General features: G+C 41.2%; 1 protein-coding gene across 1 annotated transcript in view; it reads left to right on the plus strand.

Moving 5' to 3' along the window:
* Positions 1-14,619, plus strand: part of ARSB (arylsulfatase B) — a 159,527-nt gene that overhangs the window by 11,678 nt on the left and 133,230 nt on the right. The window contains exons 2-3 of the mRNA XM_036106526.2: positions 5,601-5,787; positions 10,492-10,682. Coding sequence (XP_035962419.1) covers positions 5,601-5,787; positions 10,492-10,682 — 378 coding nt within the window. The remainder of the gene's footprint in view (positions 1-5,600; positions 5,788-10,491; positions 10,683-14,619) is intronic.

The following is a 14,619-nucleotide window of genomic DNA, read 5'->3' on the forward strand; positions in this document are numbered from 1 at the left end:
GTGGTACTTGACCGTGGTTAAAACCTGTAGTGTACTGGCTCAGGGGCAGGCTGGAAATTCTGAAGTCCTGGGCGGCCACCAGCACGTTCTGTGATTGTGTTCCGGTCATGGAGCTTCCCTCTCGGCCCCTGGTGCATAAAGTCGAGGGTGGGCCTGCCTGCTTTTCCGAATTTTAAAGTACTGGAGTAGGAGGTGTACAAATACGTGGGTGCAGTGAGGGTATGAGTTCATCATGCACAGGTCCAACTGATAGGACAGAATCTTTCTTCTGTTCAGCTGGGTATTATCTCAGCACTGTTAAGTTAGGAGAGAGGTGGCATTCATTGCCATATGTGTAACAGTGGTTCATGGAGCCCCTGGGAGAGTTTGTTATCAGTGTGACTGAAATATCGCGCTCTGAGCTTCCAAATCCTGTAGATAATCAATCAGTAGACTGCCTGGACCTCTTTTTTTTTTTTTTTTTAAAGATTTTATTTATTTATTCGTGAGAGACAGAGTGAGAGAGAAAGGCAGAGGGAGAAGCAGGCTCCCTGCCGAGCAGAGAGTCCGATGTGGGACTCGATCCCAGGACCCTGAGATCATGACCTGAGCCGAAGGCAGACGCTCAACCATCTGAGCCACCCAGGCGCCCGACTGCCTGGACCTCTTAAAGGGGGATAGGAAGAGGTTCTGAGGGTGGGAGCCACCCTCCCCCCTTCTCCCTCCAAGAGATAGGCCTTTCTCTTGTTTACGTTCATGAGACTACACTGATAGTATCTTCCATGTCTACACAGGCTGGAATGACTCACAGGATCAGATAAATTTTATATGCAACAAAACACACACACAAGGATTCTCATCAATTATCTCATGGAAAGAACCTAGAGATGTGCCAGGTCCTCATGGATTATATAGACCCTTTGCCTTTGTGCAGGAAAGCCTCGATGGTTAAGTAAAATCTTAGGAGAAGCTGTTTTTGGCAAGAGGCTTTGTTTTAATGAAGAAGAGATAGCCACACATGGTTGGTATAGAGTAACTCCTTTGGACTCTCCTATATTATCTATGTAATCCTCTCCTTTCACACATGCTCTCTGAACATTGAAGAGGAGTGTTAGAATGGAATTGTCGTAGATGCTGCTGTGTTTGCAAAAGGACACTTCTTTTTTTGTTGGTTCCTATTGGTGCCCTGTTATCATCCTGCCCCATGAAGCATGATGTGGATCTATAGTTCTGTGCTAAACTAAAGCGCTCAGTTGGAACCAGCTCAGCATTTGCCTGTTTACTGCTTCTCTACACATAACGGCTTCCTTACTTCAAATAGTGTTTGAACAGCCTAAAAACATGTTTTTGGCTGCCATCCAGAGTTTGGCTTCCGCTTCCCCAGTAATGCCATAAAAATGCTCTGTCAAATAAATTCTCGGGAATTGAAAAGAACAAATTCTGTGCTCCATATGATTGTAGATAATAGAAACAGGCTTCAGCTGACCACCTGGCTTGATGCCCATGGACTAGGAAAACCGAATCACACAGAATCCCTTGGCAATGCTTTATAGCTATCAGAGTTAATTCTGTGCGTGTGATGGATGAGCTTTCCATTTAAAGAAATCTGCACATAGCATTTATCTGGGTCTTTTGGGTTCCATGAAATATTACCTTTGCTTCTCCTGCACTGTTGCCAATTAGTATCTATTATAAAGTTTTTGAACCTAGGATTAATTTTCTTTTGAGTAAATTTCACGTTGTTAACCATGAACAGAATCCTTCTATGATTTGGTGTGTGTGTGTATGTTTCCTGCCCCAGTGTTTCCTGGATATTGTAGCATCCTTATTCAGGATCCCAGCTGGAAAGAGATGGCACATTCAAATTAGGATAATTTAGGGAGATTTATTTATAAAGGGACTATTCACAAAAGTGTGAGTTGGGGGAAAGGGAACACAAGTAATGGTGTGTAACCTAGTGGAGCTGTTGCTAGCCCTGGACCAGAAGGGAGGGAAGGAAAGAACCTAGAGACAAAGAGTGTCATATAGAGACGGCTGCCTTCAGGATGGTCTGCACAGAGAGACATGGTCTGGCAGTCCAAAGCCACTCATCTCTTCCCTCCCTCTAACCTCCTGTCAGGGGTCCCCCTTGGGTGAACCCAGTCAGAAGCCAGAAGGTGCAGAGTCCTGTGATTTGGTTCCCAAAGGTCAGCTTCCCAGGGCAGAGAGCAGGACACAAGGCAGAATGTGGATTTGGAAGGCAAGTGGAAGGCATCCGGCACTTATCCCAGTGGAGGTGTCCAGTGATTTCTAGGAAAGGCATAGAAATCTTTTTTTTTTTTTTAAGATTTTTATTTATTTGAGAGAGAGAGAACATGAGCGGGGTGGGGGGTGGTGAGCAGAGGGAGAGGGAGAAGCAGACTCCCCACTGAGCAGGGACCCCAACGTGAAATGGGGCTTGATCCCCGGACTCTGAGATCATGACCTGAGCCTAAGGCAGACACTTCACCTGCTGAGCCACCCAGGTGCCCCAAACGCATAGAAATCTTAGTAGAAATCTTAAACTCACTTTTATTTTTAAAAAGCTTTATTGGTATATGGTTGACATGCAATAAACTGCACATATTTAAAGTATACAGTTTGATAAGTTTTGATATGTATATATACCTGTGAAACCATCACCACGATCAAGATAGTAAATTATCCATCACCTTCAAAATAAACCCATTTTAATTTCACATTTAAGGTATTTTATATGGTTCTTTTAAAAGGGTATGGAAAGATAGAAGGAAATGAAGCAATGGCAAGTGCAACTCCAAAGTGGTGGTTCTGGAAAGATCCACAAAAAATGAAATTCAAGGCAATGTCAAAGCTTATGAGAAAGCTATTCAATAGTAGCTTATAATAAATTAGAAAAAAAAGATTGCAAGTGTGAATTTTTGGGGGGCGGCTTCTCCTTTGTATCTGCTTATTGCCATGTATTTATTTTTATTTTTTTTCTTTCCTTTTTATTGTTGTGTTAATTACCATACATTACATCATTAGTTTTAGATGTAGTGTTCCATGATTCATTGTTTGTGCATAACACCCAGTGCTCCATGCAGAACGTGCCCTCTTTAATACCCATCACCAGGCTAACCCATCCTCCCAACCCCCTCCCCTCTAGAACCCTCAGTTTGTTTTTCAGAGTCCATCGTCTCTCATTATTGCCATGTATTTAAAACACAATAAAAATCTGTGAATCTGGTCTATGTAAGTTAGTATTTGAATTGAGAAACCCAGAGATTAATCAGTATTCCGTCGTGCCAGCAGAACCATAGATGAGTGGTTGAGTGTACATTTTATCTGGTGTTCTTAGGCACCACAGCGTGCTCCTGGGGCAGCTCCAGGCTTCAGGGCATGTTCTCTATGACGCCACGCCGTCTCTCAAGAAAGCAAAGTGCAGCGTAGTGGGGAAGGCTTGCTATGTTGTTAATAAAAGAGCCTACGATTATTACTGTAGCACTGTTGAATGTTGAGTATGTCTTTGGTGATAGAGCTGAGTTGGGATCTCATTTCCTGAGCCTTATGCATTCTGCCTTGAATTATAAAAGCCAGCAAAACATTTGCAAACACACTTTTGCCATTTATTAATAACTGCTTACAACCCACCTGACAGCTGACGGAGGCCAGGGAGTTAGAGTTTGTGTGGAGAACTGGTACTCTCAACCTTCTGTGTCCCCAGAGCCCCATTTGTTCCAGGGACATCGGGAGTACCTAGCCCTTTCTAGAGAAGGCTTGTGTCCAGTGCAGAGTTGAATGTGAGACCCTAGTCCCACTTGATGCAAAGGAAAGTACCTCCCTGGCTAAGCCAGGACAAGGAGAAGAGGTGTGAGGTTTGCGGGAAGGGAGCGGTGGGCAGCCGAGGACGGAAGCCCCCGGGGACTCTGCTCTGGTTGGACCCCAGCAGGGCTGGCGTGCCCCCACCAGCACAGGAGCTGCGACAGGGCCATACTGGCCTCCCTCCTGGCCTTCAGACTCATCCAGCAAGTTCAGGGCCCAGGGCCTTTGCACTTTTTATTTCTTATGCCTCGATTATTCTTGCCTTGTATTTTTGCAAGGCTCTGTTACTCTCTCACTTGATTCATATTACTGTTGAAATAGCTCCCCCTCAGATTTCTTTGCCACCCTATCAAAGAATCACCTCTGTCACCATCTCCCTGGCCTACTTTATTTCCCTCATTGCAGGGCCCACTACTGGATATTATAACATCAATTCTCAAACTTTTTGGTCTTAGGTACCCCAAAGAGCTTATGTTTCTGTGGGTTACACCTTTCAAAATTCACCGTGTCAGAAATTAAAATAGAAATCTAAAAATACTTTTGTTCATTGAAAAACAGCAGTAATAATCCCATTACATGTTAACATAAATAACTTACGAAAAATAACTATATTATCCAAAATAAGAGAATTACATGAGAAGAGTAATACTGTTTTATATTTTTGTATGTGTCCTCAATTTTTTTTTTTTTATGAACATATAACGTGTTATTTGTTTCAGGGGTACAGGTCTGTGATTCATCAGTCTTACACAATGCACAGTGCTCACCATAGCATGTATGTGTTTTCTATTAATAGAAGATAGCTAGGTTGTTATAATCTGTTGTAATATATTGTTTTGGTAAAAGTTTATGTAGAACATCTAGCCTCACGCAGATAGGTGGTTGGAAAAGGAAGGGTTATTTTAACAGCCTTTTCATGTAATTGTAGATATTCTATTTTAATATCACACCAAGACTCAACAAGGGATCATTTCTTAAAGGCTAATTGTTGTGGGGTCCTTGCACCCTGGGCATATACTTGTGTGAACCACTCCCAACATGTGGGTCAGATGGCTGCTTTTTTTTCCCTTAAGAAAAAGTTGGTCACTGGGGCGCCTGGGTGGCTCAGTTGGTTAAGTGACTGCCTTCGGCTTAGGTCATGATCCTGGAGTCCCTGGATCGAGTCCCGCATCGGGCTCCCTGCTCAGCGAGGAGCCTGCTTCTCCCTCTGACCCTCCCCCCTCTCATGTGCTCTCTCTCTCTCATTCTCTCTGTGTCAAATAAATAAATAAAATCTTAAAAAAAAAAAAAAAAGAAAAGAAAAAGTTGGTCACTGACTTTTGAAATTATGGTCTCCATAAAGTGGAATAAGAAAAGCAAGTCATTACTTTCACTGTATTTTTGAATAACCCTTAAAAAAATCACCAAATCTTGAAAGATTACAGAAGCCCCTTCCAAACCAAACACTAATTTCTCATGTGCACAAAAATTAGAACACTTTTTCCTTGACAGATCCACACTTCGTGTTACGGTTACTTTTTTTGAGGTAGGAGGTGAAATCCTAAGTCAATGGTTCCTAACATAATTCCTTGATAAATATTTGTTGAAATATCTAATGTTTATTAGAGTGCTTTTATTCATTTTTTCCAATCTGTTTATGGCCATTACCTTATTTGAATAAGTGAGTAAAGTGCCATTCAGAAATATCCGTAAGCTGGTACAGGAAGAGAGTTCAACAGTCAAATCTGCAGATGTATCCAATAAATTAAGCAACCGCTTTATCTGCTTGTTCGGGATGTTTCAACACCATCAATCTATAATTTCATGTTTGTCTCTTTAAGATCCACACGGGCTTACAACACCAAATAATCTGGCCCTGTCAGCCCAGCTGTGTCCCTCTGGATGAAAAACTGCTGCCCCAGCTTCTAAAAGAAGCAGGCTACACTACCCATATGGTCGGAAAATGGCACCTGGGAATGTACCGGAAAGAATGCCTTCCAACCCGCCGAGGATTTGATACTTACTTTGGTAATGGAAATGCACATGTTTCTTTTACAGCTTAGACTAGCTGCAACCATTGCATAAAAATACACCCGAGTGTAATCAGATGAAATGACTGGAAACTTGAACACAGAATGAATTCGTCAGCACAGCTGCGGGGCAACTTTCTACTACCACCTCCGTCCACATGGCTCAGTGCTCTGCTCACGGTGGGCAGTTGCCCACAGGGAGGCGCGTACCTTTGCCAGGGTATTAAATGCCGTGCTGGGGCCTTTGTACTCTTAGAGAACCTTATGACCAAAAGGGGATACAGCTTGCTTCTTAAAATAATTCCAGGCAAAACCCAATACAAGAGTATTTCCTTCACAAAGGTTCAGAATGTTTTTTTCTCTCCATGGACTGTCCCAAAGATTTTTTTTTTTTTTCCTGGAGATGGTAGAGGAAACTCTTTTCCATTGGCATCCTTCCCTCCCTTCTGTGAGATCTGTTTTTGAAATCACTAGATTGGGGAAGACCAATCAAAAGAATAAAATAGAAGGGTAAATAACAAATGGTAATAGGAAGGATAATAAGAAATAAGAAGTATTTTATGGATTTGATAGCCCTATAAAAATGTGAAAACTTAGGTTAGTTTTTTAACTTACCCTCTTTTAACCTGTTAACAAATTATGTCTTAACTAACAGCCTATTTATCTTACTAGTGGCTGTGTGTCTTTCTGATGAGTTCTTTTCATACTGCGCTTTCTATCTGGCTATTTAGCTACCTGTTTACCTCTCATTTGTCTCTTCATTTATTTACAACCTGCCACATCCAAAAAGGAACACACGCTGAACATAAAAAGTTTAAAAATAGAGAGCGCCTGGGTGGCTCAGTCGTTAAGCGTCTGCCTTCGGCTCAGGTCATGATCCTAGGGTCCTGGGATCGAGCCCCGCAGGAAGCCTGCTTCTCCCTCTCCCAATCCCGCTGCTTGTGTTCCCTCTCTCGCTGTGTCTCTCTCCGTCAGATGAATAAATAAAAATCTTTATATATATAAAAAAAAAAGTCTGCCTTTGGCTCAGGTCATGATCTCAGGATCCTGGGATGGAGTCCTGCCTCAGGCTTCCTGCTTGGTGGGGAGTCTGCCTCTCCCTCCCTCTCTGCCCCTCCCCCCTGCTTGGGCTATCTCTCTCTCTTTCAAATAAACAAAATCTTAAAAAAAATAGAATAAAAAATTAGGGTGAGTAGAAAAAGATGAAATTGCGGCGTGGCACCAAATTACAAAAAAACTGCCTGGCTGTAGGTGGGCTTCACATTGAACTCTGCAACTTGAGATTTCTTATGTCCAAATTAAAAAAAAATTTTTAAAAAGGAGACAGCTATAAGAGTCACATTATTTATAAGATAAATGGAAACCAGATGTTCAGGAAGAGTAAAGCATTTTCTGGCTCTTAGACCTGAGAAATTTCTCCTTTGGGAGAAGGTAAGGTGGACAACATCCTCAAAAACAGCACTTTAGTAATATAATGGTGGTTTTCTTATACGTGTTTCTTGAGACATTCCTTTTCATTCAAGGTAGGGCCAGAATGCCAAAGGGCATTTCAGTGATTATATGGGGCCCAAACAATGTAGTCAAAACACACATCTCTGTCATGCTGTGTTGGATCCCGGGTTAAAGTTGAGATGCAAGGACCTCAGGCAGGAGACCGTATGTGCCCCGCTCCCATCCTGCTTCTCTAGCAGACATTGCTAAGCAATCACGGCATTCTTTCTTGATGAACCTGGGTATATCCTCTGTATCCTCAAATAACTGTGAAAGTCAGACTTGGGTGTAAGAGCTCTTTGTCATTTTGGAAATTCTAGAGGAAAAAACAGCCTGTATATCCTTTGACAATTTTCAGTCAGACCTTTGCTGAAAGATGGATCCATACCTATGCTCTGGCAAGAGGAAGGACTATAGGTATTTTAATTTTTTTACTAAAACCCAAGTCACATATTTAAAAATTGACTTGGACAGAAGAAAATCATATCCTTTTATGAGAATTGAGATGCCTGAAGATTCAGAGGAACAAACACCGCACATTCGTCTGAACTTGTAGATAGGAGGGGATAATGACCTTGCAGCTGTTATAACTGTTATGACTTAGATGTTCTGTTCAAAAGCAGCCAGATGATTGTGGGGCTGGTTGTACAACTCTGAATACCTTAAAGACCATTGAATTCTACACTTTAAGTAGGTGACTTGTATGGGATGTGACTTATAGCTCAATAAAACTTAAAAAGTCAGAGATTTAGTTGTTCAAAAAGTATTTTATGATTTTTCCCCAAGAAAGCATAGGATGCCATCTTCTTTAGGCTCAGCATGTAAGTGCAAATTTGTGAATCACTGTTGTGAAAAAAGCTGCATGTGATTGCCACATGGTTGTTTGTCATCAGTCTGGCCACGTATGTAAATAAATAGTTCTATTCCTGGAATTCTCCTATTTGTAATATCCTTTTAGTATTTATCGTTCATACTTTTTTTTTAAGTGAGCCACCTAGGCACCCTATAGTTCTTACATCTTTTTTTTTTTTAAAGATTCTATTTATTTGAGAGAGAGAGAACGCACAAGCAAGGGGAGGGACAGAGGGAGAGGGAGAAGCAGGTTCCCCACTGAGTAGGGAGCCTGATGTGGGGCTCAATTCCAGGACCCTGAGATCACGACCTGAGCTAAAGGCAGATGCTTAATCGACTGAGCCACCCAGGTGCCCCCATACATCTTTTAATCAAGTATATCCTATGCTTATATTCTCTCAAGTAATAGACAATAGTTTACATTTACAGAGAAATAACCTGAAGTGATTTCCTCAAGCTCTTAACACCCAGGAGTTATTAAAAATTCCAAATAGAACCCCAGTGTCCTGACCTCTCTAATCATCCATATAAGGGCTAAGATCACTTTTATGGATACATTTCTTTCTCTCTTACATATTAATTAACAAACACATTTGAGGGGCGCCTGGGTGGCTAAGTTGGTTAAGCAACTGCCTTCGGCTCAGGTCATGATCCTGGAGTCCCAGGATCGAGTCCCGCGAGTCTGCTTCTCCCTCTGACCCTCCTCCCTCTCATGCTCTCTCTCTATCATTCTCTCTCTCTCTCTCAATAAATAAATAAAAATCTTAAAAACAAAAAAAAACCCAAACACATTTGATTTCCCTTTCTGTTATATACATTAGGGGAAAAGATTGCCATGTAAAAAGTGGTCTGGGGCACCTGGGTGGCTCAGTCGGTTAAGCCTCTGACTCTTAATTTCAGCTCACGTCATGATCTCGGGGTCCTGAGATCAAGCCCCGCATCCAGCTCCACACTCAGCGCAGAGTCTGCTTGAGATTCTCTCTCTCCCTCTCCCTTTGCCTCTCCCCTTGCTCGTGCTCAAGATAGTTTCTCTCTCTCTCTCTCAAATAAATTAATTAAATTTAAAAAAAGTGGTCTTAAGACCTAGGTACTCATTGTATGGACTTTGAATTTATTGAATCATGAAAAAGGAGGAAATTAATTAGAAATGAATTCATTTTTCATGTAAACTGTATAAAGCTTTTGATTGTGATAATAGAGAATGCTTAGGACTGAAGAAAGGGCTTGGCTAATTTTATCCACCTCATTTTAAGGTTAATAAGCATTATTTGTTAAGAGATGGCTCAGAGTCCAGCACAGCTTATTTCTTTTTAATAGCTCTATTGAGGTATAATTCACACGCCATATAATCCACCCACTAAAGTGTACAATTTATTGATTTTTAATAAATTCACAGGGTTGTGCTACTGTCATTACAATCCAACTGTAGAATATTTTCATCACCCCAGAAAGAAACCCCTTCTCTATCATCAGTCACTCCCCATTTTCTTCCAACCCCACCAGCTCTAGGCAACCACTAACATAACTTTTTGTCTCTATAGATTTGCCTGTTCTGGACATTTCATATAAATGGAATCATACAATATGCTGCACAGCTTATTTTAATATTTTAGGAAAATATGGAACATTTGCAGAAACAGCTTTAGTTGAGAAAACCCATTTCCTTTCATGTTTACATTCAAATTGGGGGATAGGCAGTTGATGCCATTTACATTGGGGGCAAAACTGAGATTGTGGTTGGTAGAAAAATCTACTTTGATTGCCCACGTTAGTTTGATCTTTTGGTTCTGTTAAATTGTCTAGAGCTCCTGTTTGGAAAGGGTTGTGTCTTCCGCCAGTGGGTGTCAGCATCTGACTAAAGATGATTCCTCCTAGAGCTGCTTCTATAGATAACCTTGAAGCCAGTCTCCAAAGGTCATTATCAACTTATTTGAATCCTGTGTTCATTTATGTGATTACCTCAGAGTAAAAACTTGTAAGAAATCACATTAACCCTATGCTGGTTTTGCCATTAGATAGCTTTCAAAGATTAAGATTTTATCATCTTTCCTGAATTTAAACTCTGATTTTTAAAAATGGATTTACTTGGAATCATCCACTTTGAGAGTTCCATGACAGAGCCTTGTGTTCTGAAGACTTGACTGAGGAGGAATGGATTTGAATTTTTTTACAATAACATTTTAATGGCTCCTGCTAGCAAATATAGAGATGTTAAGAAGTGGTGCTCTGATTAGCCTTGTCATTTGATTAGCCTTGTCATGGGTAATCAATTGCACTAGGCAATTAAATGCTGAAACATTAGTTTGTTTAGCAAGTTTTATGCTATGCTGACTACTTTCATCTCTGATTCTTGTTGTAGGATATCTCCTAGGTAGTGAAGATTACTATTCCCATGAGCGCTGTACATTAATTGACGCTCTAAATGTCACACGATGTGCTCTTGATTTTCGAGATGGTGAAGAAGTTGCAACAGGATATAAAAATATGTATTCAACAAACATATTTACCGAAAGAGCTACAGCCCTCATAACTAACCATCCACCAGAGAAGGTAAGTCTTGCTTTTTTACTGATATCAAAGTTGTGTTAAGATAGCATCTCTTCAGGTGAGTATAGGAAAAAGCTGCTTGTTTGGGAAAAAAAATCTAATAAATTCTAGGGAAGTTGTTTTTAAATTTTGGAGTGTATCGGTATCTGCCTGGGGAAGCTTGATAAAAATAGAAATTCCTGGAGCCCCTCTTTAAAAGTCTGATTCCTTAGGTCTGGGGGAAATCCATATATCAGCATTTTATTTTATTAATTAATTAATTTTCATTTTCATTTATTTTCAATGTGGGGCTTGAATTCATGACCCTGAGATCAAGACATGAGCTGAGATCAAGAGTCAGATGCTTAACCGACTGAGCCACCCGGGCGCTCCCATACATCAGCATTTTAAAGAAACTCTGCAAGGGTGATTCTGACACCAAGGGTCCCCAGATGACACTTTGAGGAATACTGTGTCGAAAGTGTTTTAGTAGATACGTAGTTTTATTATTTTGGTGTCTTATGTGCATGTGCTGTAAGCAATTAGTACATTGACTTTTTTAAAATGATAGGCTTGTGTGCAAGATGAGGTTGTAGTATGGCAAACTTTCTGTTAAGAGATCGGCAAACGTTGGGTTCAGGGCAAGTCCTCTTTGTATTTGGCCTCCCAAGGTTATTTTGGCATTCTAGATATTTTGCATTCTCATATTAATTTTAAAATCACCTGGTCAATTTCTAGCAAAAAGTTCCTGCTTGGATTTAAATTTCATTGCATCTGTAGACCACCATGGGGAGAATGAATGTCTTAACAGTATTAAGTCTTTCACTCCATAAACATGGTATACCGATGAGCCTGTTTTTCACATTTACTACATTGAAGCCATTGTGTATGTCATGTACTAAAATCTTAAGACTTATCTAAAGGTAAAAATAGAAAAGTGTGAATTGCCTTAAATGTTTTTGTTGTTGTTGTTAACCTAGAGTTAGCTTCATAAGCTAAATTCTTTGAATATACCTTTGAAATTGGGTCACAGATCTGTGTTGTCAGATACTGGGCCCAAAATGTGGCTTCAATGACTTGCATTAGCACACCGATGAAATTAGTCCTTCAGTAAGACCCTGATATAGCAAATTACAGAATGTGCAGTATTATCTGGTGCTCCCAGTTTTCTGCACTTTGCTTCTTTGACAATTACTGAATGGCCTCAGGGCAGATCACAACTTAGATTTAGGTTTATATACCTGCTCTGAGGTGGTACCTGGCAGCTGACTCCCTTTTGACATAGTTTCTTCCTGGCTCTGCCTTTGCCTATTCTAATTCAGTATTGGGGGTCTTCCCTGGTATCTATCCTCAGTTTTGCCCCACCTTGGGCTTTTTATCACTCTCAATGCTGACATCTTGGAGTAGCCATGCTTCCTGTGGAGCTTGGAAGATCAGAAAGTTCTCTCACATATGTGGACATATGCAGGTTTTAAATCTAGATCTAAACTGGGGCATCTGGGTGGCTCAGTCAGTTAAGTGTCTGCCTTAACAGGGTTCTGGGGTCGAGCCCCATGTCGGGCTCCCTGCTCCGCGGGGAGTCTGCTTCTCCCTCTCCCTCTGCCTCTCCCCCTGCTTGTGTGCACGTGCTCTCTCTCTCAAATAATTAAATAAAATCTTTAAAAAAAAAGTCAATCTGAACCACTTTTCAGAGAGCTGGGATAACTGCTAGGTAATTGGCTTAGGTTCTCAGTTTTCTTCTGTATGCTTGGTGTTTTATAGATAGTGCTAAAAGCCCAAAGAACAAGATAAGGTCTTAAGGGAATTGTGGTTCTAGTCCTGTCCTTTGAGTTAGGCACCCTTTTATAGATAAGCAAACAAGAAACTTGGTCAAGGTCACAGAGCTACTGAGAGTCCAAACCAGAATTTAAACCCACACTGTTTGACTCCAGAGCTCAGTGCACTCAACAGGCATCCCGAGTTCACAGCTCATATCTAAGACTAGAGGTTATTAGCCCCGGTGTATGATTCAGCTTGATGGTTCCAATCTTGACAGTATATTGGGCTCATCTGGAAAGCTTGTAAAAAAGACCAATAACAAATATTGTGGTTTATTGGTGCTTGGTGGGAGGGTGTCATTGGTATTTAATTACCCCTCTGCCCCTCCTTCCCTCCCACCGGTGATTCTGATTGTGCAGCCACTGTTGAGTCCCCTCAAACACAGGGGGACAAGCTCAAGCCAACTGCCTTTTACAGGCTGACAGTCTAACACTACCTTAATCAGGCAACAACTATAATATGCCTACGGTAAAAATGAGTTCCCATTAGGCAGCAATGGAGTATTCTCTCACAGTGCCCGTAACATTAAGCAGATAAGAGGAAGCAGCTGGGTGAAATAGTTCTTTGTGGGTGGGCTGCCTTCTCTGGTGTGGTGCGGAAAGCATGGGAACTGCGGGAAATGAGTCCCCGAGAGCTCGCAAGCCACCCGAACTTGTGTTAGTAATATAGTGCTGCTCATTGGTAGTATTATGGGGATTGCCAGATGAGAGGACGGGCATTTTCTGACAGTGTCTGAAATATTCTGAAGCAGTGTCCAGCATTCCTAACATCCTCAAGGTCAAGTTTCAAGCGTAGACATAAATGAATGAAATAATCAGTACCGAGGAACAGCCCCAGAATGCTTGTTTAAGACAGCAAATGCAGACGTTTACATTTTTAGTTCTCAGTAAGATGATGCATCACATAGTTCCAGGAGCTGCGCTTTTCATCATTTTATCCCAATGTTGAATCTAATTCTGTGCTAATTTCTTAGATGCTATATATAGACTATAACATAGGCAACTTGTCTAAGATGGAAATCATTAAAGAAATACACACGAAGTATCCACAAGCCGTCTTAAAAATGTGCCTATTTGAAAGAGCACTCGAGGGGGAAAAGAACATATGGAGCTATTTTGTAACAGAAACACAGTTGGTGCTGGATTCAGGGAGATACTGCTAATGACCACTGCACATGTGTTGAGAAGGAATGTCTTTTTCTCTCCAGGATAATTCCCTTAGTACTAACACTACAGTGTAAAAGCAACATGTCCATAACATATCGTCCACTTAAAAATAGTCCACCCCCAACACTTTGCAGAATATCATAAACCTAATCTACTAGAAGCTTCTTAAAGCAAATGTGAATTTCTAGCGGTAGACACTTTTTCCTGACACAAGTTGGAAAGACATGTCTTAATTTGAAATTCAACAATAGAGCAATAATTTAAAAACACATCCTATATTTTTTTAAATTTATACTTTAAATTAGGAAAGTATGCTAATGAAATGAAAGTAAGGCTTTCTTCCTCACTGGAATCAGGTTTCTTAGCACGGTGAGGATATTTAGAGTAGCTAACTTAGGAGTCGTATGGCATAAAAGAAAGGGAAAAGAATTCTTAGTGTCTTATCAATATGCTAATAAGTTTAGGTGATAATGTCATAGTTTTGTGTAATACTTAAACATTTGGTCACGATTCACATCTAGGATTCCGTTTTATATTCCTAAGGAACCTGAAAGGGTTATAGTTAGGGTTGTTGTCAAGTCGGCCGCTAGAACTGGCTTGGTCGCAGCAGGGACCTGGACCCAAGAAGGAGCAAGGGAAAGATCAGGGTCCCGCACAAACCTGGAGGTCCATGGAGATCAAAACCAGCTCCAGGACAACCGTGTTTTGAATGATGTCTGTAAGGTCAGAATGTGCCCACAGGTTTCCAAAGGCCAAGGCATGACTGGGCTAGAACTCAAGTCAGTAGACAGCATAGTAATACTGAGTCTGTCCCAGGATGGCGGCCACTTGCTTTAGGCTAATAGTGAGTTGACCCCATGTAGGCAGGTGTGGGGAGATTGACCATGTCTGTTCCCTGGGGCTTGGCGGGGGGGGGGGGGGGGGGGTGTCTTACAGCAAGTGGTTGCAGGCAGGGTCCCGATTGTAGTTAGAGAACC

The sequence above is a fragment of the Halichoerus grypus genome, chromosome 2, assembly GCF_964656455.1.
Source record: "Halichoerus grypus chromosome 2, mHalGry1.hap1.1, whole genome shotgun sequence".
Classification (NCBI taxonomy): Eukaryota; Metazoa; Chordata; class Mammalia; order Carnivora; family Phocidae; genus Halichoerus; species Halichoerus grypus.